General features: G+C 42.1%; 1 protein-coding gene across 1 annotated transcript; it reads right to left on the reverse strand.

The window, feature by feature from the left end:
• Window positions 1-1,399: 1,399 nt before the first annotated feature.
• LOC126237397 (uncharacterized) lies at window positions 1,400-21,206 on the reverse strand. Its single transcript, XM_049947488.1, has 2 exons — window positions 21,187-21,206; window positions 1,400-2,768 (listed from the first exon to the last, which is right to left on the reverse strand). The coding sequence occupies exon 2, from the start codon at window positions 2,766-2,768 to the stop codon at window positions 1,785-1,787; it is 984 nt and encodes a 327-aa protein (XP_049803445.1). The 5' UTR covers window positions 21,187-21,206; the 3' UTR covers window positions 1,400-1,784.
• Window positions 21,207-23,083: the final 1,877 nt, after the last annotated feature.

Here is a 23,083-nt window from a genome sequence, read left to right on the forward strand (position 1 = left end):
CAACTCTCAAAGAGTATGGAAAGCATTATATTTGTCATGTATGTTATCAGCACCACAAATATCTTGCCGCTCTTGTTCCTTAATGAGGTTCGAAAAACTCTCTACTGCCATTGGATTAGCTTTCCTACATCGTGTGTAATTACACATGACATGTATTTGAATACAAAAACCTTTTAGTGTTAAAATTTGTGCATCATGGTCTGAAAGGCAATTAACCGTTTTTACTAACAAAATGCCCATCTAGTAATGAAGAATGAATAAAAATATTGTCTATGGTTGTGCTACTGTTCCCCTTCACCCCGACTGGAAAAATGCTGTCTGCATCAGACCATATGAATTTAGGAGATCTCCCAACATAGTTCTTCTTGCACAATCATATACAAAATTAATACTGAAGTCATCACATACAACTGATTTTTGCTACTTTCCATAAGGTGAAGCAAAACCCGATCTACCTTCAGCAGAAATGCTCTGAAGTCAGTGTTAGGGGGCGTATAAATAACAACAATTAGTAGTTTCACTAAATTCAACTGCCCCTGCACAGCATTCGAATACGTGTTCAGTGTAAGGCTCTGACGCATCCACAGACTCATATGGAATACTATTTTTTACGTACATGGCCATTCGTTCACTCTGCAAAAAACTTCTTGAGAAACAGCCAGCTAATCTGTATCCTGATAAATCCTATACTTAGATATCTGACCTTCTATGAATGTGGTTCCCTTGTTAGAGAGACTTCCTTTAAGCAGGGATACCAATTAGCTGACTTCAATCTAAAAGAGGTGCAGCTCTAATACTACAGTTTATCACTATTTTTCTCATATCTGTCTAGAAGACTGAAAATTATACTCTGCAGATCTTTAGAGATCCTTCGTTGTTTAACTGCGCCATCGGATCGCTGGATCTACTCATAGCGCTCAAACAATGAAGGGCATCCACTTGAAGCCATGAATGATGAACCATCCAAGATACACAATACTGACAAATACTGTTTCTCCAGTACTTTCAGCATTTATGTCGTCGCCGTCATCTGTACTGCCTGCTTCCACAAGGATAGTTTTAGTGTGACTAGTTTTCTTCAGTAGCCACCTTGTCACCGCATCTGGGGATTGTTATATATGGAAACTCCTGCTCTTTCCCAACAATGCAGCTTGATTCCAGAAAGCTACATTTATAGCTGTGGCTGTAAAAGGTAAGGATAGGCACAAGCTCTGGGTGAAAATGTGTGGGAATCGTGGCTTCATCATCACCTTGTGAAAAATCATTCTGCTGTGTGTTCATACTTGACAGTGTACTTACTTTAAACGTTAACATTCTGTGATATTTATAAATTTATTACAAAACTAGAAAAAACTAAATAATTTATGATTTACATTATACACACACGAACTCAAGAAACCATCACATTTCAAATACAAGTATGTGTGAAATATTCTGTTAAAGTAGTTCTGGAACAGATTAACATATTTTTTACAGCATGTATTATTTCGTTAGAACACTTTACTTGTAAGTACTTGCATCAGCTGTTGAAGAAAAATTTAATGTTATTTCATTGAATACATTAACATTTTTTACTAAGACGCTTTATATTCTGTTGCACACATGCAGCAATATCAACCTCCTGATATAAATAATTTTAATAAACTATAAAATATGTGTTTCATTAAACGTTTCTGCTACGCAGAGCTCACATCTGAAGATATACCATCAACCTACTTCTGTAAGTGTCTGAAGTGTCTACTTCGATTTATGTTTGTAATTAAAACAGTAGACATATCTGTTTGTCACAGGAAACTATTTCTTTTACTACGGTAACAATGTATTCGTCCAAGCACCGTCTCCAAATTTTCAGATAACTCTCTCTCCGCACTGTGTATGATCTTGCCTTTGAATTTGTTGGTTATCCAAGTAACTACCTTTGAGAATATCCAACTCAACTTACCGAGACCACTTAAATGAATCTTAAGTTTACTCAGTTGCTTAAATCTAAGACCTGCCAGTGCTATCTTACAGTGTGAGCCACTGAGGTCCACAGTCAGCTTGACTTCAACTGCATTGTGGTCCACTTCTCCCTTGATATGTCCCTTAGGGCCAATATGCTCAAACCTTGCCTTGTACTGGTCATAACCGAGTACCATTATTTTTAGGCCTACTCCAGCTGTCACTGTCAGAATGCTGCCAGTTTTCGAAACAGAGATACCCTCAGAGCGATATAAAGACGACAAAGATTTGAACCAACCCTTTTCGGCATCGAATGTTCCTTTAAGCTTTAAAGGACCAACTCTCTTACGAAATGTCTCATGAATATCAGGTATCTGTATTTGGCTCTTTCCTCTCTTCGTTATCTCCTGTTTCACCATGTCTATGACGAAATCGACTAATGTGTCAATAGACGAATCTGCGAACAAGTTCATTACTTTTTTCGTGTTGTAGAGGATAGTAATGGACTTGGGGATGTTAGCAACATTTGTCTTGGTGGTCTGTGGTGACAATATCACTTCTTTAGTGTTGTACAGAGGAATTGTTATATTTTTTAGGCTGTTTGTGTCTTGAATAGCACTCGTTACTTCGTTTGGAGGATCGTTTTCAACTGGAACCGACACTGAAGCAACTACGTGACAGTTTGTGTTCTGCGAGCAAATTATAATTTTGCTGTCTAGTGCTTCGTATACTGTACGAGCAGTTGAAAAGCAGGTAACACTAAGTATGGCGTTGTGGAAGAAAAGAATTAGTAAACCCCATTGCAGCCTTCTTCTTTCTGTCACCATCTGAAACAAAAAAGAAAATTTGTCATAGAAGAAGAAATTTTGTGACTGTACGAGTATTGTAGCTATACTGATATAAAAATGGCCATAACCTACTTATTAGCTGGTAGAGGCTACTGAAACTGCTCACGTTGCCCAAGTGCCTTTAAATTTAAACAAGCATTGTTCCTTTGAGTTGAATATCAGACTGCCAGCTTGAGCTACGCCTTTTTACTGCGTTTTGGTGGAGGAGTGATGCAAGCTATGATGGGATGACAACATTGACCAATGTAATGTGCAAAGATTGATGAAGAAGTTTGCAGAAGTGAACACTAGTACCGAAGACAAACGCCAGAATGTGAGATAATTAGTTGCTTCCATTACGTTATTTCAAAGAACGTGAATGAAATTCAGGCCAACGACGGCTCAAATATATTGCTTTCAAGGGAGGCAATACTGGGTAGCAACTTTATAAAAAGGAGTAACTCCATTACTTGTACCAGTTAATAAAGAGGTTATTATCATTTTGCATTACTTTGTATGCAGCTCTTTTGTTCCAATGAACACTTTCCTATTTGTACCAATGCCAGGTGAAGAAAGTAACACAGATTACAACAAAACCTTTGTCCCACGACTTTGGAAAAACGAATATCCATGGCGTAACAGTATTACCGATAACCACAATAATAACATTCATGGTGTTCTTCCACAGGACAGTGTCTAACAAATGATATTTTACAACATGTAAATGTCTATACCTAAAATGAAAGTCAACACGAAATGTTTTCATTTATGTAGAGTACAAACTTTTGTCAAGAATTTACGAGCCAAACACGTACACTGTGCATATGTTCAGTGGTTTGTACATGGACAAAGACTTTTATGTACAAATACGGATTGGAACTAATATCTATTCTTTCAAATTTAAATCCAAGACGACAAACTTTGCTAACACTTTCGACTGGTAATTTGGAATCTTATGCACATTATGACTGTCATAAACTATTCCCGAGATGTAAACCAAAAACAAACTGTACATGTCAGCTGTGAAATTTTATTGCACAAAGAAGAACGTAGTTTCCCAATGACGGGACACTTGCCAGAGTAGAAAAAACTGTGATTGGATATTTTTAAAGGTTCGTACCGGTTTGTCATACTGCTATAGTCTAAAAACAAACTTATCTTGTTTTCTAATTAACTCCTGTTATCTGCAGAAGAACTATAGGCCTATAACAGTTGAGTTTTTAGTCTCACAAGGCTGCGAAAGGAGACAAGCTAGGTAAGTCGGTGATATTCATGCCGGCTACGTGATCAATATGGATTCCTGAATCATATGAATATGTGGAACAACGCTATGAATCGGAATCTACTTCAAGCAGGGTACGAGCCACTCTACTACGACCATTCCTGTTTCTGAATTGTGTTGAAGGGGCTTTCATCAATATAACTTCAATGGTACAAAATTTGGTTCAAATGGCTCTAAGCACTATGGGCCTTAACATCTGAGGTCATCAGTCCCCTAGACTTAGAACTACCTAAACCTAAGCCGGCCGAAGTGGCCGTGCGGTTAAAGGCGCTGCAGTCTGGAACCGCAAGACCGCTACGGTCGCAGGTTCGAATCCTGCCTCAGGCATGGATGTTTGTGATGTCCTTAGGTTAGTTACGTTTAACTAGTTCTAAGTTCTAGGGGACTAATGACCTCAGCAGTTGAGTCCCATAGTGCTCAGAGCCATTTTGAACCTAAACCTAACTAACCTAAGGACATCACACACATCCATGCCCGAGGCAGGATTCGAACCTGCGACCGTAGCAGCAGCGCGGTTCCAGACTGAAGCGCCTAGAACCGTTTTAAAGACTAACAGACTCATTAAACACGACACAATTCATGCAGTATATGGGACTGAAATAATGAATATATGTGAGCAATGTTAGATGCAAAAATGTAGCTCCAAAATTATGGAGAGATAAAATAAAATTTTCGTTCTGCTTAGTGTGCCTTTGTTACGTTGCTGGTTTCAAAAATTAGAATGAAGCATACAGAGGTTAATGAGTGAAATATGGTACTGTGAGATGTTGACAAAGGCGTGTTTTCGGTACACAGGTGATAATGGTAGCAATGACACACGCAGATTAATAAATATAACGCTGTTTTAAAAAGGTACGAGGGTTGTCCAGAAGGTAAGTTACGATCGGTCGCGAAATGGAAACCACTGGGAAAATGGGGTAAAGCTTTGCGCAGATGTGTTGGGCAGTGTCTCTAGTATGTCCGTCGATCGTGTCGCGTCGCTCTTTTCAGTTTTGAGTGATCAGTGAGCACGTAAAGACGTGTAGGGAATAGCGTCTCCCGCCTATCATGAGGGCCTGGTTAGAGATTTCGCCTGTGTGATGCAGCCCACATAACACAACTGTCGAGCAGTTCCTTCTTCATGCCAATTCTTGGCCGCACACTGCAGGGGCAATGAAGACGCTCCTGCAGCATTTCCGATGAGATGTGTTTGATCACCCACAATACAGTCCGTAATTGGCTCCCCCTGAGTCTCATCTCTGCTCACAAGAACCGCTGGCTATGAAGACAAAATTTTTCCACAGACAACGAGCTGCAGACCAGTGCAGATAACTGGCCGAAAGCACAGGCGGCTGCTTTCTAGGATATTGGGAAGTTTATACAACACTACGACAAAACTCTAAGCTGGAGCGGTGACTATGTAGAGAAGTAGGTGGAAAGTGTACCTAACTGTTGCAAATAAAACGTCTCTGCTTTTCACTGTGGTTTTCATTTCGCGACCGATCGGAACTTACTTTCTGGACAACCCTCGTAATACGATCACAAAAAGTTGATATTGAGGAGAAATGTGGTAATGGAATAGTGAAGTTGTCTTGCAATGGTCGTAATACATGTAGTAAAGTAAAAGTATATGAAACAGTGGTAATACAATGTAATATGATAATGATATGACTGGCGTTCAGTAAGTACTATAACGCAACACAGTTATTTTTTCCCGATCAATTTCGGGTGAAAAATTGCGTAATTACTTGTGGGACATCATGGAATATTTCTTCAGCCTCTGTAGTTTCTTAAGTTCCGATAGGAAGCGACGCTATACGTAGTCTTTAAAATGGCGTCTGCAACAGATGTACGTTCCAAGCAGAGAGTTGTCACTGATTTTCTTTTGCCGAAAACCAGAACATCGCCGATATTCCTAAGGGCTTACAGGATGTCTATGGAACCCTGGCAGTGAACAAAAGCACGGTGAGTCGTCGGACGAGGCGCTGTCATTATCGCAACAAGGTCGTGCAAACCAGTCCGATCTACTGCGTGCCAGCCAGTCGCACGCATCTGCGCTACCCGAAGGGAACTGAAGAAAGGACATCAGCGTGTTCGTCGCCACAAAAATGCAAACGAAAGTCTCCTTCTCCATGACAACGCAAGACCTGGCATAAGTGCGTGCATCCGAGAGGAGCTCACAGAACTTCATTGCACTGTTCTTCCTCATCCAAACTACAGTTCGGATTTCGTATCTTCCTACTTCCACCTGTTTGGCCTAATGAAAGATGCACTCCATGGGAAGCAGTACGTGAATGGTGGGGAGGTTATTGATTCAGCAAGACGTCGACCAACAGAGTGGTATTGTGCAGGCATACAGGCCCTCCCACTAAGATAGTGTAAGGCTGTCTCATTGAACGGATATTTTGTTGAAAAATAAGGTGTTGTAGCCAAAGAGTTTGGATTAATGTGGTTATTGGGATCCTGAACAAAACCAATCTGCTTTCAGAAAAAAAAGTGTTGTGTTACTTATTCAACGCCCCTCGTAACGTTGCAGATATAGTGTGACTTAAAGAAGGGTTAAAGAACAGTTTCGACCTAAGGAAGTCACACTACGTCTGCAATGTTTCAGCCTTTTATGTTCATTGATAATGCTTGAATGATGCGCTGTTGTTCTGCAGTTACAGTCCCTTATTCTCCGTTCCCATGTATCTCCCCCCCCCCCCCCCTGCCTTCTCCCCTCCCTTTGCTCCCCGCCTTTCCTACCTTCCACACATTTTTTAACGCCCTATTCACCTCCTCCTCTAATACCTACTTCGAATACTACATTTACTACCCTTCCAGCTCACTATTACTCTTACGTTCACAACCCCAACAAGCAACGAGTTTTATACAAATAGCCTCCGACTCAAGTCAAGTTTAACTGAATATGCTGGAAATTTTGTCGTCTCCCTGTGCTTAGTTAACATCTTTGTAATAAATAAGATCTGTAAATTATAGATTGCAGCAATCAGTCGTCCTTGCTTAAATTTTATTATGCAGATCTAGATTTCAGCTAGAAGCTAGTCATTCTCAATGCTAAGAATAAAGGAAGTACATAGTCACATGATGTCATAAAAAGTTACAAGTAATGGCGTAACTCATATTGTTTGTATATTACATACCACAACATGTTAAGTGTCCTGCAGTTATGTTAAAGACATAAAATGTAAGTATATGTTCCATAATCATGCATCAGTTTATATTCATTGTTTAAGACATTTTACATTTTATGAAATTTTACTTGGTCTTACTGTATGCAATTTTTGCTTTCAGCAAATACTTGAAAATGACATAACAGGCCGAAACCTGTTTTCTACTTATATAAACAGTAAAACAGTCAAATAGCGGTGTGTTCCTTTAAAAAATATTGTCTGACTGTTGCTCAGAAACATCAAAAACTGATAACCATTTCCAGTCAGTTGGACCAGGGCACTCAGTCCATGCCACGTAAACACAAGCCACGCCTTCATCACCACCACCAGCTTGCACAGTGCCTTGTTGACAACTTGAGTCCACGGCATCGTGGTGTCTGCGCCTCATACTCTACCATCACCTCTTACTAACTGCAATCGGGACTCGTGTGACCAGGCCACGGTTTTCCAGTCGTCTATGGCCCAACCAATAGGATCACGAGCCCAGGAAAAGTGCTGTAGGCGATGTAGTGCTGTTAGCAAAGGCACTCGGCTATAGCTCATTAACGCCAAAGTTCGCCGCACTGTCCTAACGGATACGTTCGTCGTACGTCGCACGCTGATTTCTGCGCTCATTTCACGTAGTGTTGCTTGTCTGTTAGCACTGACACCGCTGCTCTCGGTAGTTAAGTGGAGGCCGTCGACCACTGCGTTGTCTGTGGTGAGTGGTAATGCCTGAAATTTGGTATTGTAGGCGCACTCTTGACACTGTGGACCTCGGGACACTGAATTCCCCACCGACTACCGAAATGGAATGTCCCAAGCATCGAGGTCGACCTGCCATTCTGTCTACCATTCCGCCTTCAAGGTCTGTTAATTCCGCTCGTGCGGCCATAATCACGCCGGAAACCTTTTCACAGGAATCATTTGAATACAACTGACAGCCCTACCTTGTGTACGCCATGCTACCGTCCTCTGTATATGTGCGTGTCGCTATCCCACAAGTTTTTGACCTCACTGTATGTACCCGTTTTGATATTTCTAAGATTTTTTGTGAATGTTGTTGTTTGGTCTTCAAAAATGGTTCAAATGGCTCTAAGCACTATGGGACTTAACATGTGAGGTCATCAGTCCACCACTGCGTGCCCACTAACTACAGACAATTTCCTTCAGTTGCCATTCACATCGCTTTTTTTAAACCATTTGTCTGAAGATTGTCCAACAGTTACAGAGTGTTTAAAAATTCTTTTTACGGGTTTCGAGGGGCCATAGAGGTTATGATAAAGAACCTATGTCCGGAAATGTAGCATGTGGATATAAAATAAGTTTGGAGATTGGTTCACTTTCAAATTTCAGACTTCATTGTAGGCCGAGAAGAGGACGCCGTCGTCAGTCCTTGTTGTAATTATGTCATCATGTACATTACCAACAACAACAACTGCCAGATAGTTCGGAACTAGGAGGGTTGGCTGTGGTGCTCCACGGACACGCTGAATTCTAGAGTTTGAAGAGGAAGTCCTTCGTCACGTAGAAGAGAACTCGAGGACAGGTACTCGAAACTTTGCTCATGCAATCAGCTTCTACACCACACATGTCAGAGCTCATTACCTCCGCTGTATGTATATCGTGGAGCGGTAAAGTTTGAAAGCGATCCGATCCTCAAACTGATTTTACATCCACATGGCTCTTTTCCGCATACGGATTTCTTTTAAAAACCTCATCTACTAAGTCTTTTCTACAATCCTATCTAGAAGCCTGTAATGGGAATTTTGTATCACCATGTATAATTATATCACTTCGCTAGACAAGTTGATAGATGCAGTTTGGGAAAGTATTCAGTTGGTTTCTATAAGGCAGCACACGTTTGTGGATCAAGTTTGATTCACGAGTCACATCAAGACAGCTGAGGATGAATCTGCCTAGCTTCGAAATCGGCAACAAAAAATAAAACTGAATGAAAAGAAAAAATTGTACTTCATTAATACTGAACAGCTATATTTCTGTCCATGTTTCCAGCGTGGAACAAAGGAACTACTCAACTATTTAGCCACTTTGTTACTCTGATATATACTACAAAACATGAATTTATTAGAAAATTCATTAGTCGCAGTTAACCAGGTCGTAGGTGGAAGAATATAATTTGCCAAAACCTTGCGAAGACTGGGAAGTGAGTGGGGAAATCTCTATTGATAATTTCGAGAAGGGAACATGGTGTCTGGCAATAACTGCTTTTAGGAAATAGTGGTTTAAACAAGTCACATGGCATTGTCGATTGTTCGCCAGTGGGGCAACACAGTAAATAATTTCATCAAGCCTGTGTGCTCGTTAGGCAGCAATGAATGAAGCAGCGGTAGATAAGAGAGGCTATTCAAATACTTCAGTGGCCAGACAGCATAGACAGAGAGGGTGGCAACAAGTTGTAGAAGGCCTGGCTGCCAGCGATCCCAGTACAGCTGCAGAAAATTGGATAACGGGAGTAGGATTTGTTATGAATAGAAGGTATGGCAGAGAGTGTGTTACTGTGCACAGTTCAGTGATAGGGTGGTTCTCATCAGAAGAGACATCAAACCAACACCGACAACTATAGTTCAGGAATACATGGCGACTTCGCAAGCTGAAGTTCAAGAGATAGAGAAAGTATATGAGGATATTGTTGTTTTGTTGTTTTTTTTTGGGGGGGGGGGGACCAGACAGCGAGGTCAACGGTCTCATCGGATTAGGAAAGGAAGAGGAAGGAAGTCAGCCGTGCCCTTTCAATGGAACCATCCCGGCATTTGCCTGGAGCGATTTAGGGAAATCACGGAAAACCTAAATCAGGATGGCCGGACGCGGGGTTGAACCGTCGTCCTCCCGAATGCGAGTCCAGTGTGCTAGGCACTGCGCCACCTCGCTCGGTATGAGGATGAAAAGGTAACACAGTACGAAAAGGGAGATGAAAATCTAATAGTCATGGGGAACTGGAATTCAGTTGTAGGGGAAGGACTAGACGAAATGGTTAGAAGAGAATATTGGCTTGGGACAAGGAATGAGAGAGGAGAAAAACTGATTGAATTCTATAATAAATTTCAGCTCGTAACAGCGAATACTCTGTTCAAAAACCACAAGATGAGAAGATACACTTGGAAAAGACCGGGTGATGCGGGAAGATTTCAGTTCGGTTACCTTATGGCCAGACAGAGATTCTGAAATCAGATACTGGATTGTAAGGCGTACCCAGGAGCAGGTATAGACTCAGATTACAATTTAGTAGAGATGAAGAGTAGACTGAAGTTTAAGAGAGTAGTCAGAAAGAATTGATACGCAGAGAAGTGGGGTACGTGAGTATTAAGGAATGACGACATATGCTTTAAGTTCTCTAAGGCTATAGATACAACAATAAAGCATAGCTCAGTAGGCAGTACAGTTGAAGAGGAATGGACATCTCTGAAAAAGACAATCACAGAAGTTGGAAAGAAAAATATAAGTACAAAGAAAGTAACTGCTAAGAAACCATGGGTAACAGCAGTAATACTTTAGCTGATCGATTGGAGAAGGAGGTACAAAATGTTCAGGGATATTCAGGAACACATAAATACAAGTCGCTAAGGAATGAAATAAACAGGAAGTGCAGGAAAGCTAAGACGAAATGGCTGCGAGAAAAATATGAAGAAATCGAAAAAGAAATGATTGTCGGAGGGACTGACACAGAATATAGGAAAGTCAAAATTAGAACCATGGATGGTACAATTAAGAGTGTAACGGGAATTCCACTGCAATGCAAAGAAGAGAGCGGACAGGTAGAAAGAGTACATTGAAGAGTCTATGATGATGAAGATGTGGCTGATGAGATAGAAGAAGAAGCAGGAGTCGATTTATAAGAGATAGGGGAATCAGTATTAGAATCAGAAATTAAGAGAGCTTTGGAGGATCTAATATCAAATAAGGAAGAAGAGATAGGTAACATTCCATCAGAATTTCTAAAGTCACTGAGGGAAGTGGCAACAAAACGATTATTCACGTTGGTGTGTAGAATGTATGAGCCTGGCGACATACCATCTGACTTTCGGAAAAATATCATCTACACAATTCCGAAGACTGCAAGAGCTGACAAGTGTGAGAACTGTCGCACAATCAGCTTGGTAGCTCATGCATCCAAGTTGCTGACGAGAATAGTATGCAGAAGAATGGAACAGAAAATTGAGGATGTGTTAAATGACGATCAGTTTGGCTTTAGGAAAGGCAAAGGCACCAGGAAGGCAGTTCTGACGTTGCAGATGATAATGGAAGGAAGACTAAAGAAAAATAAAGACACTTTTATATGATTTGTCAACTTGGAAAAAGCGTTCGACGATATAAAATGGTGTAAGATGTTCGAAATTCTGAGAAAAATAGGAGTACGTTATAGGGAAAGACGGGTAATATACAATATGTACAAGAGCCAAGAGGGAATAATAAGAGTGGACGATCAAGAATGAAATGCTCTGGCTAAAAAGGGTGTGAGACAGAGATGTAGTCTTTCGTCCCTACCGTTAAATCTGGTATGTCGTGAAGCAATGATGGAAATGAAAGAAAGGTTCAGGAGTGGAATTAAAGTTCAAGGTGAATAGACTGACTGCTAACATTGCTATCCTGAGTGAAAGTGAAGAAGAATTACGTGATCTGCTGAATGGAATGAACAGTCTAATGACTACAGAATACGGACTGAGTGTAAACCGAAGAAAGACGAATGTAATGAGAAGTATCAGAAACGAGAAGAGCGAGAAACTTAACATTAGGATTTATGGTCACGAAGTAGATGAAGTTAGGCAATTCTGCTACCTAGGCAGCAAAATAACCAATGACGGACGGAGCAAGGAGTACATTAGAAGCAGACTAGCACTGGAAAAAAGGACATTCCTGCCCAAGAGAAGTCTGATAGTATCGAACATTGGCCGTAATTTGAGAAAGAAATTTCTGAGAATGTTTGGAGCACATAATTGTATGGTAGTGAAACTTAGACTGTGAAAAAACCGGAACAGAAAAGAATCGAAGCATTTCAAATGTCGTGTTGAAAATTAGGTTAATGATAAGGTGAGGAATGAGGAGGTTCTGCGCAGAATCGGAGAGCAAAGGAATATGTGGAAAACACCGACAAGGAGAAGGGACAGGATGACAGGACATGTGTTAAGACATCAGGGAATGACTTCCGTGGTACCAGAGGGAACTGTAGAGGGCAAAAATGGAAAAGGAAGACAGATCGGAATACAGCCAGCAAATAATTGAGGACGTAGGCTGCAAGTGCTACTCTGAGATGAAGAGGTTGGCACAAGAGAGGAAATCATTGCGGGCAGATCAAACAAGTCAGAAATTGATGACTCAAAAAAATTCTAAATTTCTAACCAGTAATATTTTTGTCAGCTAAATTTTAGCTACTAGTTGCAATTGATTTATATCAATGGGCAAGTTACAAAATTTCTGTCACCCCTGATTCGAATCAGTGTCTCCTGCTTTCTCTGCAGATGCGCTGACCACTACACAATCCGAACACAGTGGTCACTACAACCACACGCACTACCCTAGCACGTCTCCCATCAGACCCGAATTCTCAACTTTATACCACACATTTCTGATGTAGTGTCTCTGCTCATTAGCCTCATAACATGCCGCATCTCGCTAGTTACCCTAAGAGTTCGATCTTGGTTTGCGTCTGTCTGAGAGAACAGCCACAACATATATAACTACGGCGATGATGGCGAATGATTCCTTCAGTGCAGATGCACACCAAGCTCGCACCCTCATCCGGCACAAACGTTTAACTTGCAGCATTGATATACACTGAAGCCCCAAAGAAAATGGTATAGCCATTCGTATTCAAATACATAGTTATGTAAACAGGCAGAATATGGCCACGCGGTTAGCAATCCCTATGCAGTGTCTGACAAAGTTGTTACATTGGGTACTGCTGCTGCAATGGCAACTTACCAAGATTTAAGTGAGTTTGAACGTGTCGTTATAGTCGGCGCATGAGCTATATCTCCGAGGTAGAAGTAGGGGTTTTTCCGTACGACCATTTCACGAGTGTACCGTGAATATCAGGAAAGCGGTAAAACGTCAAATCTACGGCAAAGCTGCGGCCAGAAAAGGATCCTGCAAGAACGGGACCAACGACGACTGAACAGAATCATTCAATGTGACAGAAGAGCAACTCTTCCGCAAATCTCTGCAGATCTCAGTGCTGGGCCATCAACAAGTGTCAGTGTGCGAACCATTCAACGAAACATCATCGATATGGACTTTCGGAGCCGAAGGCCCACTCGTGTACCCTTGATGACTGTACGACATAACGCTTCACGCCTCGCCTGGGCCCGCCGACGGTGGACTGTTGATTACTGGAAACATGTTGCCTGGTCGGTCGAGTCTCGTTTCAAATTGTATCGTGCGGATTGACGTGTGCCGGCATGGAGACAACCTCATGAATCCATGGACCCTGCATGTCAGCAGGGGACTGTTCAAGCTGGTGGGGGCTCCGTAATGGTGTGGGGTGTGTGCAGACGGAGTGATATGGGACCCCTGATACATCTAGATACGACTCTGGCAGGTGATACGTACGTAAGCACCCTGTCTGATCACTTGCGTCCATTCATGTCCGTTGTGCAGTCCGACGGATTTGGGCAATTCCAACACGACAATGCAACACCCCACACTTCCATAACTGCTACAGAGTGGCTCCAAGAACGCTCTTCTGAATTTGAACACTTCCGCTGGCCACAAGTCTTCCCAGACATGAACATTATTGAGCATATCTGGAATGACTTGCAACGTGCTGTTCAGAAGAGATCTCCACTCCCTCGTACTGTTACGGATTTATGGACAGCCCTGGAGGAGTTATGGTGTCAATTCCCTCCAGTACGACTTCAGACATTTATCGAGTGCATGCCACGTCGTGCTGCGGCACTTCTGCGTGCTCGCCGGGGCCCTACACGATATTAGGCCGAGGTACGAGATTCTTGGGCTCTTCAGTGTTTGGTACCTAATGTATTTTAATTCCTTTGTGTCTTGATTCATAGTGGTTGCAGGATCAAAGTGGTGAATGTTCTTTCGGATACGCTAACCCAACCGACTCCATCTCACCACTGACTGAGCGCACTCGGTACTGCCTAGCAACCTCGCAGGGCCCTGGCTGCCGGAAAAGGCGTGAGCAGGAAGTTCTAGAAGCTAAGACTCGATTGACAGCGCATTCTGCTGGTAGCTCGCAGGTAAGGATATAGATCACGGCACCATTACAACGGCAGGAAGTAGTGTGCAAATGGTTGAAAGTATACGCTTATGGTTTCAGAGCCCCGTGCGTATCTGTGGCAACAAACATTTTTTTCGGAGATTGGCCGCGATGAACATTTGCTGGCCAACTAGATCGCCGTTTTCGTTATAGTAATCTTTCTCTGGGTTCTCTGGAGCAGCTTCAAGGAATGCTATGTGGTCCCAGCCACTCATGGTGACCCTTTAACCCCTGCATGCGTCGTTTTCAGCTCGTCGTAAAGCAGTGTAGGCGGGCAAGTGATGGGAATAATGTAAGCAATCACAGTGTCCGCAGAGAAGTTTGCATTCTCACGTTAAGGATGACATGCATTTTCTTGTAGCGAAGAAAAACAAAGAAACGTAAATAAAAGAATGCAACGTCAAGTACTTCACCTTGATCGTCCACAATTTTTTTTATCAATATGTCGAAATCAAATGTCGTAGAAGAACCTTGTTCGCAGTTACAGAGTTACGGATTTTTTGTATATAAACCAGCTTTCTGCGTGCGCGCAGAGTTCTCTTACCTCTTCTGTCGCTGAAATGGTGTGGACCTCACTCAGAATGTGCGACTCTATCTGGTGCGAGACCGAGCCGCTCTGTCGAAACCGCTTATCGCTCTTTCTCGTCCTATTCCGCCTTATCTCTCCGAGTGGTCGAGATACATAAAATACACTTCCGCCACCGAATCTCACTGTCACATTTTCCTCTGTGCTTGTTGTCATTGAGTTGTGCAGTCAGTATATTCAAAACTAAGAAGTTTACAATACGTCCCCCCCCGGCTTACTAGTGTAGATGATACATCTACATCTACATGGATACTCTGCAAATAACATTTAAGTGCCTGGCAGAGGGTTCATCCCACCGCCTTCACAATTCTCTATTATTCCAATCTCGTATTGCGCGCGGTAAGAATGAACACCTATCTCTTTCCGTGCGAGCTCCGATTTCCCTTATTTTATCGCGGTTATCGTTCTGCTCTATGTAGGCCGGTGTCAAAAAAATATTGTCGCATTCGGAGGAGAAAGTTGGTGATTGGAATTTCGTGAGAAGATTCCGTCACAACGAAAAACGCCTTTCTTTTAATGATTTCCAGCCCAAATCCTGTATCATTTCTGTGACACTCTCTCCCATATTTCGCGATAATACAAAATGTGCTGCCCATCTTTGAACTTTTTCGATGTACTGCGTCAGTCCTACCTGGTAAGGATCCCATACCGCGCAGCAGTACTCTAAAAGAGGACGGACAAACGTAGTGTATGCAGTCTCCTTAGTAGGTCTGTTACATTTTATGTGTGCTGCCAATAAAACGCAGCCTTTGGTTAGCCTTCCCCACAACATTTTCTATGTGCTCTTTCCAATTTAAGTTGTTCGTAATTGTAATACCTAGGTATTTAGTTGAATTTAGGGCTTTTAGATGAGACTGATTTATCGTGTAATCGAAGTTTAACGAGTTCCTTTTAGCACTCATGTGGATGACCTCACACTTTTCGTTATTTAGGGTCAACTGCCACTTTTCGCACCATTCAGATGTTGTGGTCTTCAGTCCTGAGACTGGTTTGATGCAGCTCTCGATGCTACTCTATCCTGTGCAAGCTTCTTCATCTCCCAGTACCTACTGCAACCTACATCCTTCTGAATCTGCTTCGTGTATTCATCTCTTGGTCTCCCTCTACGATTTTAACCCTCCACGCTGCCCTCCAATACTAAATTGGTGATCCCTTGATGCCTCAGAACATGTCATACCAACCGATCCCTTCTTCTAGTCAAGTTGTGCCACAAACTTCTCTTCTCCCCAATCCTATTCAGTTACTTCCTCATTTGTTATGTGATCTACCCATCTAATCTTCAGCATTATTCTGTAGCACCACATTTCGACAGCTTCTATTCTCTTCTTGTCTTAACTATTTATCGTCCATGTTTCACTTCCATACATGGCTGCACTCCATACAAATACTTTCAGAAACGACTTCCTGACATTTAAATCTATACCCGATGTTAACAAATTTTTCTTCTTCGGAAATGCTTTCCTTGCCATTGCCAGTTTACTTTTTATATCCTCTCTACTTCGACCATCATCAGTTATTTTGGTCCCCAAATAGCAAAACTCCTTTACTACTTTAAGTGTCTCATTTCCTAATCTAATTCCCTCAAGATCACCCGACTTAATTCGACTACATTCCATTATCCTTGTTTTGCTTTTGTTGACGTTCATCTTATATCCTCTTCTCAAGACACTATCCATTCCGTTCAACTGCTCTGCCAAGTCCTTTGCTGTCTCTGACAGAATTACAATGTCATCGGCGAACCTCAAAGTTTTTATTTCTTCTCCATGGATTTTAATACCTACTCGGAATTTTTCTTTTGTTTCCTTCACTGCTTGCTCAATATACAGATTGAATAACATCGGGGGGAGACTACAACCCTGTCTCACTCCCTTCCCAACCACTGCTTCCCTTTGATGTCCCTCGACTCTTATAACTGCCATCTGGTTTCTGTACAAATTGGAAATGGCTTTTCGCTCCTTGTATTTTACCCCTGCCACCTTCAGAATTTGAAAGAGAGTATTCCAATCAACATTGTCAAAAGCTTTCTCTAAGTCTACAAATGCTAGAAACGTAGGTTTGCCTTTCCTTAATCTAGCTTCTAAGATAAGTCGTAGGGTCAGTATTGCCTCATGTGTTCCGATATTTCTACGGAATCCAAACTGATCTTCCCCGAGATCTACCAGTTTTCCCATTCGTCTGTAAAGAATTCAGATATTTTTTCTAAATCGTTCTGCAGTTTGTTTTGATCTTCTGATGACTTTATTAGTCGATAAACGACAGCGTCATCTGCAGACAACCGAAGACAGCTGCTCAGATTGTCTCTCAAACGGTTTATATAGATAAGTAACAGCAAAGGACCTATAACACTACTTTGGGGAACGCCCGAAATCACTTTTGTTTTACTCGATGACTTTCGGTCAGTTACTACGAACTGTGACCTCTCTGACAGGAAATCGCAAATCCAGTCACATAACTGAGACGATATTCCATAAGCACGCAATTTTACTACGAGCCGCTCGTGTGGTACAGGGCAGCGTGGAGGGTTAAAATCGTAGAGGGAGACCAAGAGACGAATACAAGAAGCAGATTCAGAAGGATGTAGCTTGCAGTAGGTACTGGGAGATGAAGAAGCTTGCACAGGATGGAGTAGCATGGAGAGCTGCATCAAACCAGTCTCAGGACTGAAGACCACAACAACAACATCTGAATGGTGCGAAAAGTGGCAGTTGACCCTAAATAACAGTATTAAAAGCCTTCCGGAAATCCAGGAATACAGAATCGATCTGAAATCCCTTGTCAGTAGCACTGAACACTTCATGTGAATAAAGAGCTAGTTGTGTTTCACAGAAACCATGTTTTCTAAACCCATGTTGATTGTGGGTCAATAGACCGTTTTCTTCGTGGTAATTCATAATGTTCGAACACAATATATGTTCCAGAATTCTGCTGCATATCGACGTTAACGATACGGGCCTGTTATTTAGTGGATTACTCCTACTACCTTTCTTGAATATTGGTGTGACCTGTGCAACTTTCCAGTCTTTGGGTACGGATCTTTCGTCGAGCGAACGGTTGTATATGATTGTTAAATATGGAGCTAATGCATCAGCATACTCCGATATTCCTGCATATACGAAAGCAAATAGAAATTTTCTCCGTCTGGCGGTAAAAGATCGAATTTACCAATACAAATTTACTTAGACGCGAGAATAGCTGAAAGTAAGAGGGCCCCAAATCAAGTGAATAGTTTAGATGTTGCTACTATTCTTAATTCTAACTTTCAGTTTTCTCGTTTCCACGACGAAAGATAACCATTTACTGCGATCCAGGTGTCTCGTGTTTGTTTCATCTAGTTGCTTGACAAGCGTTGTATAGTATTCGTCAGTTATTACCTTAGCTTCTGTAGAATAACCAATAAAAGAACCAATTTTTCATCGCTGAAAGCACTGCGCGTGACTTTTTCGAAAGATGAAGTAGACTTCCCATTTCTGGTGCACGATTTCGTACGTTCGTTATGTGTCATTGCCCAGGGTACAGCCATGTTTGAATTCTTCTATCAGTTTCCTAGTTGTGAATATTAAGGAACGCACTTCTTATTCGCCTTCATCAGTTCTGAATGAATTTCCCTTTGGCGATAAACTGCAGAAAATAAATAATTGCATGACGCACGGTTATTCACTTTATCCCTCTGAAAGACACATACACACAAGGCAACTACTGTAAAAAAAAAAAAAAGAAACTTATAGAGACGACTGCTGGGCAGATCAAGTTATCACTTTATTACACAACATTTACTAAGGTAACGGAAACAGTTAAGTTGATCTCAGCTTCCTCTTTTTCACAAACAGAGAAATTTTCTCCTTGTCCTATGGTATCAATAAAACGTTGTACGTTGGTGCTCGGGTATATCGTGCGATCAACGTGTCACTATACAATCTCGTATGACCATGTTGGCTACAGCCTTGAACTGCTGTATTAAAGGAACCTCTACCGTAGCGGGGTAAGCATTGAAGACTGCTGTAACAGAAGTTTAAACGTTCTACTGGAAGATTGTTTTTTACTCACGTAATTCGTCTTGAAATACATGAAATATATTTTCAGCTGCGAATATGAACAGCCATCCGCTGTATAATGGAATGACTATGATGGTAGTTTGTGCTGGACCCGGCCTCGAACCCATATTTCCCGCTTATCTCGAGCGTTTGTCATAGCTTTCGGGTATCTGAGCACGCATCACCATCAGACCCATACTTATCTAAGTTGTCAGTTATGTGTCTGCAACCGGCACTCGTAAAACCATTACGTATATTGCCGTACAGGGCAGACGATTTAATTCAAAGTCGCTTGCCCGGTGTCGGCGGATGAATACGGCATTGCAGTACCTGTATTGTTCTGAAGTCCGCTGCAATGTTCCTTCTGAACAACACAGACTCTGCAGTAGCGTGTCGAATCGGATAACTAGGCTTGTTCGTTTAGCACATCTTTTTTGCAGAATCATGTTACTATCAATTGATAACTGTTCCAGTCTAATGGTTTCACGTCTGAAACGTGGGAAAATATCGAACAAACGCTATATCGAAGCCTTTCAAACCATAGGCTCTTGGTATCAAACCACTTAACACACATTCCTAAACAATCATAGCGTGTAGGCTTTCACGGCCGGCGTCTTCAGTAATTAAAACTTCCGGGCTAAGAGGCCGTGGTCCAATAGTAGAAATACTTCTCCCTGACGTTTCGTTGCCAGCTGCGGGCAACATCATCTGAGGTGAGTCTCCGACTGGCTGCTAGGCTGTGGAGGTCCTGTTTATACAGAGCGCGTAGAGGGCGCCACCACTCGTCACGTGTTGTCAACAGTAAAACTATCTCTGGCTGGCGTCATTACTCTCGATCGAAGGTAATCGATTGTCACATCTTTGGTACAGAGTCGATCGCCATATCTTATCTAGCTTCAAGCCTTCTTCTTTCCTGTTAAAATTATTGTGGTGTTTAAAAATCTCTACAGCCTCTCTATACATACGTGCATAATAATGCGATGTCTTAGCGAGCACGCTCGTCTCACTAAATTTTATTTCATGGTCACCCGTTTCAAAAACATGTTCCGCTACAGCCGATTTGTCCGTGTGTCCCAGTCGACAGTTCCTTTTATGTTCAGTTAGGCGAGTATTGATACTTCTTTTTGTGGTTAAGACCTCGCATTATTATGCACGTATGTATAGAGAGGCTGTAGAGATTTTTAAACACCACAATAATTTTAACAGGAAAGAAGAAGGCTTGAAGCTAGATAAGATATGGCGATCGACTCTGTACCAAAGATGTGACAATCGATTACCTTCGATCGAGAGTAATGACACCAGCCAGAGATAGTTTTACTGTTGACAACACGTGACGAGTGGTGGCGCCCTCTACGCGCTCTGTATAAACAGGACCTCCACGGCCTAGCAGCCAGTCGTAGACTCACCTCAGATGATGTTGCCCGCAGCTGGCAACGAAACGTCAGGGAGAAGTATTTCTACTATTGGACCACGGCCTCTTAGCCCGGAAGTTTTAATTACTGATTCCTAAACAATTTCTGAAAATTTGCCGGGACGTTTCATATTCCTCCAATAGCAACATATACTTTTGTTGTTTACGTTATTTCAGCCAAAATATGAGCTCTAGCTTAAATTCTACTCGTTGTATGTACCCCTTCAATTTTGTCGGGCCGACCGTGCTCAGTAATCTTCATGTCGGGGCAGTTTGGTGGCCCGTGGGAGTGCTTGAGCTCAGAAGGGAGTTCCTGGAGCCACTCTGTAGCAATTCCAGACGTGTGGGTTGTCGCATTCTCCTACTGGAATTGTCCACAATGGACACGAATGGGCCGGCCGGGGTGGCCGAGCGGTTCTAGGCGCTACAGTCTGGAGCCCCCGACCGCTAAGGTCGCAGGTTCGAATCCTGCCTCAGGCGTGGATGTGTATGATGTCCTTAGGTTAGTTAGGTTTAAGTGGTTCTAGGGGACAGATGACTTCAGAAGTTGTCCCACAGTGCTCAGAGCCATTTGAACCATTGTTTTTGACATGAATTGATGCAGGTGATCAGACAGGATGCTTATGTACGTGTCACCTGTTAGAGTCGTATCTAGACGTATCAGGGGTCCCATATCATTCCAACTGCACACGCCCCACACCATAACAGAGCCTCCAGCAGCCTCAATCACAGGAAACACTCACTGAGGATCTCTTCACACCACTGGATCACCATACCAACGATTTACTGACCATCTGTAGATCTTCTAACTCTTCTCTGCAAATAAAAACAAACAATCAAACAACAAAACAGAAGAACAGCAAAAAGCGAAATACTGAATACGAAAAACAAAACCCTTCAAAAACTCAAAAATGTTACGTGCTAGAACATTTTGAAAGGTATATTTGTATTCTACACACCAAAATACATACTAGTTGATGATTCACATCGCAGATGCAAAATGCCTGTTGACTAGTGTTATCAACCTCAACGTCAGAACTGCCTCTCTCGTGGCTTTACCTTTTCTAAACCGAAACTTATCGTCACCTAGAATATCCTAAATTTTATTTTCTGTTCTTCTGTATACTATTCTTGTCAGAAACTTGGATGCATGATCTGCTAAACTGATTGTGCAATAATTCTCGCACTTGTCAGCTCTTGCAGTCTTCGAAATTGTGTGGATGATATTTTACCGAAAGTCAGATGGCATTTCGCCACACTCATACAGTCTACTCACCAACGTGAATAGCCGTTTTGTAGCGACTTCCCTTCAATGATTTTAGAAATTCTGATGGAATGTTATCTATGGCTTCTGCCTATTTGAGCTTAAGTCCTGCAAAGCTCTCTTAAATTCTGATTTTGATCTGGATCCCCTATCTCTTCTAAATCGACTTCTGTTTCTTCTTTTATCACGAGACAGATCTTCCCCCTCACAGAAGCCTTCAGTGTGCCTTTTCAGCTGTCCTCTCTCTCCTCTGCATTTAACAGTGGAATTACCGTTGCACTCCTAATGCTACCACAATTGCTTTTAATTTCACAAGGTTATTTTGTTGAGTCAATCCTTCCGACAATCATTTGTTTTTCGATTTCTTCACATTTTTCACGACTTAACTGCCCTGCACTTCCTATTTATTTCATTCCTCAGTGACTTGTACAAGTATTTCTGTACGTCCTAATTTCCCTGAACATTTTTGTACTTCCTTCTTTCATGGATCAACTGAAGTATTACTTCTATTACCCATGGTTTCCTCGCAGTTATCTTCTTCGTACCTATGTTTTCCTTTCCAGCTTTTGTGACTGTTCTTTTCAGAGATGTCACTTCCTCTTCAACTGTACTGCATACCGAGGTATTCCTTATTCCTTTCAGTATCCTTTCAGCTCAGTTGGTAGAGCACTTTTCCTTCCCCCATGAACCATGGACCTTGCCGTTGGTGGGGAGGCTTGCGTGCCTCAGCGATACAGATGGCCGTACCGTAGGTGCAACCACAACGGAGGGGTATCTATTGAGAGGCCAGACAAACATGTGGTTCCTGAAGAGGGGCAGCAGCCTTTTCAGTAGTTGCAGGGGCAACATTCTGGATGATTGAGTGATCTGGCCTTGTAACATTAACCAAAACGGCCTTGCTGTGCTGGTACTGCGAACGGCTGAAAGCAAGGGGAAACTACAGCCGTAATTTTTCCCGAGGGCATGCAGCTTTACTGTATGATTAAATGATGATGGCGTCCTCTTGGGTAAAATATTCCGGAGGTAAAATAGTCCCCCATTCGGATCTCCGGGTGGGGACTTCCCAGGAGGACGTCGTTATCAGGAGAAAGGAAACTGTCATTCTATGGATCGGAGCGTGGAATGTCAGATCCCTTAATCGGGCAGGTAGGTTAGAAAATTTAAAAAGGGAAATGGATAGGTTAAAGTTAGATATAGTGGGAATTAGTGAAGTTCGGTGGCAGGAGGAACAAGACTTTTGGTCAGGTGATTACAGGGTTATAAATACAAAATCAAATATGGGTAATGCAGGAGTAGGTTTAATAATGAATAAAAAAAGAGGAGTGCGGGTTAGCTACTACAAACAGCATAGTGAACGCATTATTGTAGCCAAGATA

The sequence above is a fragment of the Schistocerca nitens genome, chromosome 2 (genome assembly GCF_023898315.1).
Source record: "Schistocerca nitens isolate TAMUIC-IGC-003100 chromosome 2, iqSchNite1.1, whole genome shotgun sequence".
NCBI classification, from domain to species: Eukaryota; Metazoa; Arthropoda; class Insecta; order Orthoptera; family Acrididae; genus Schistocerca; species Schistocerca nitens.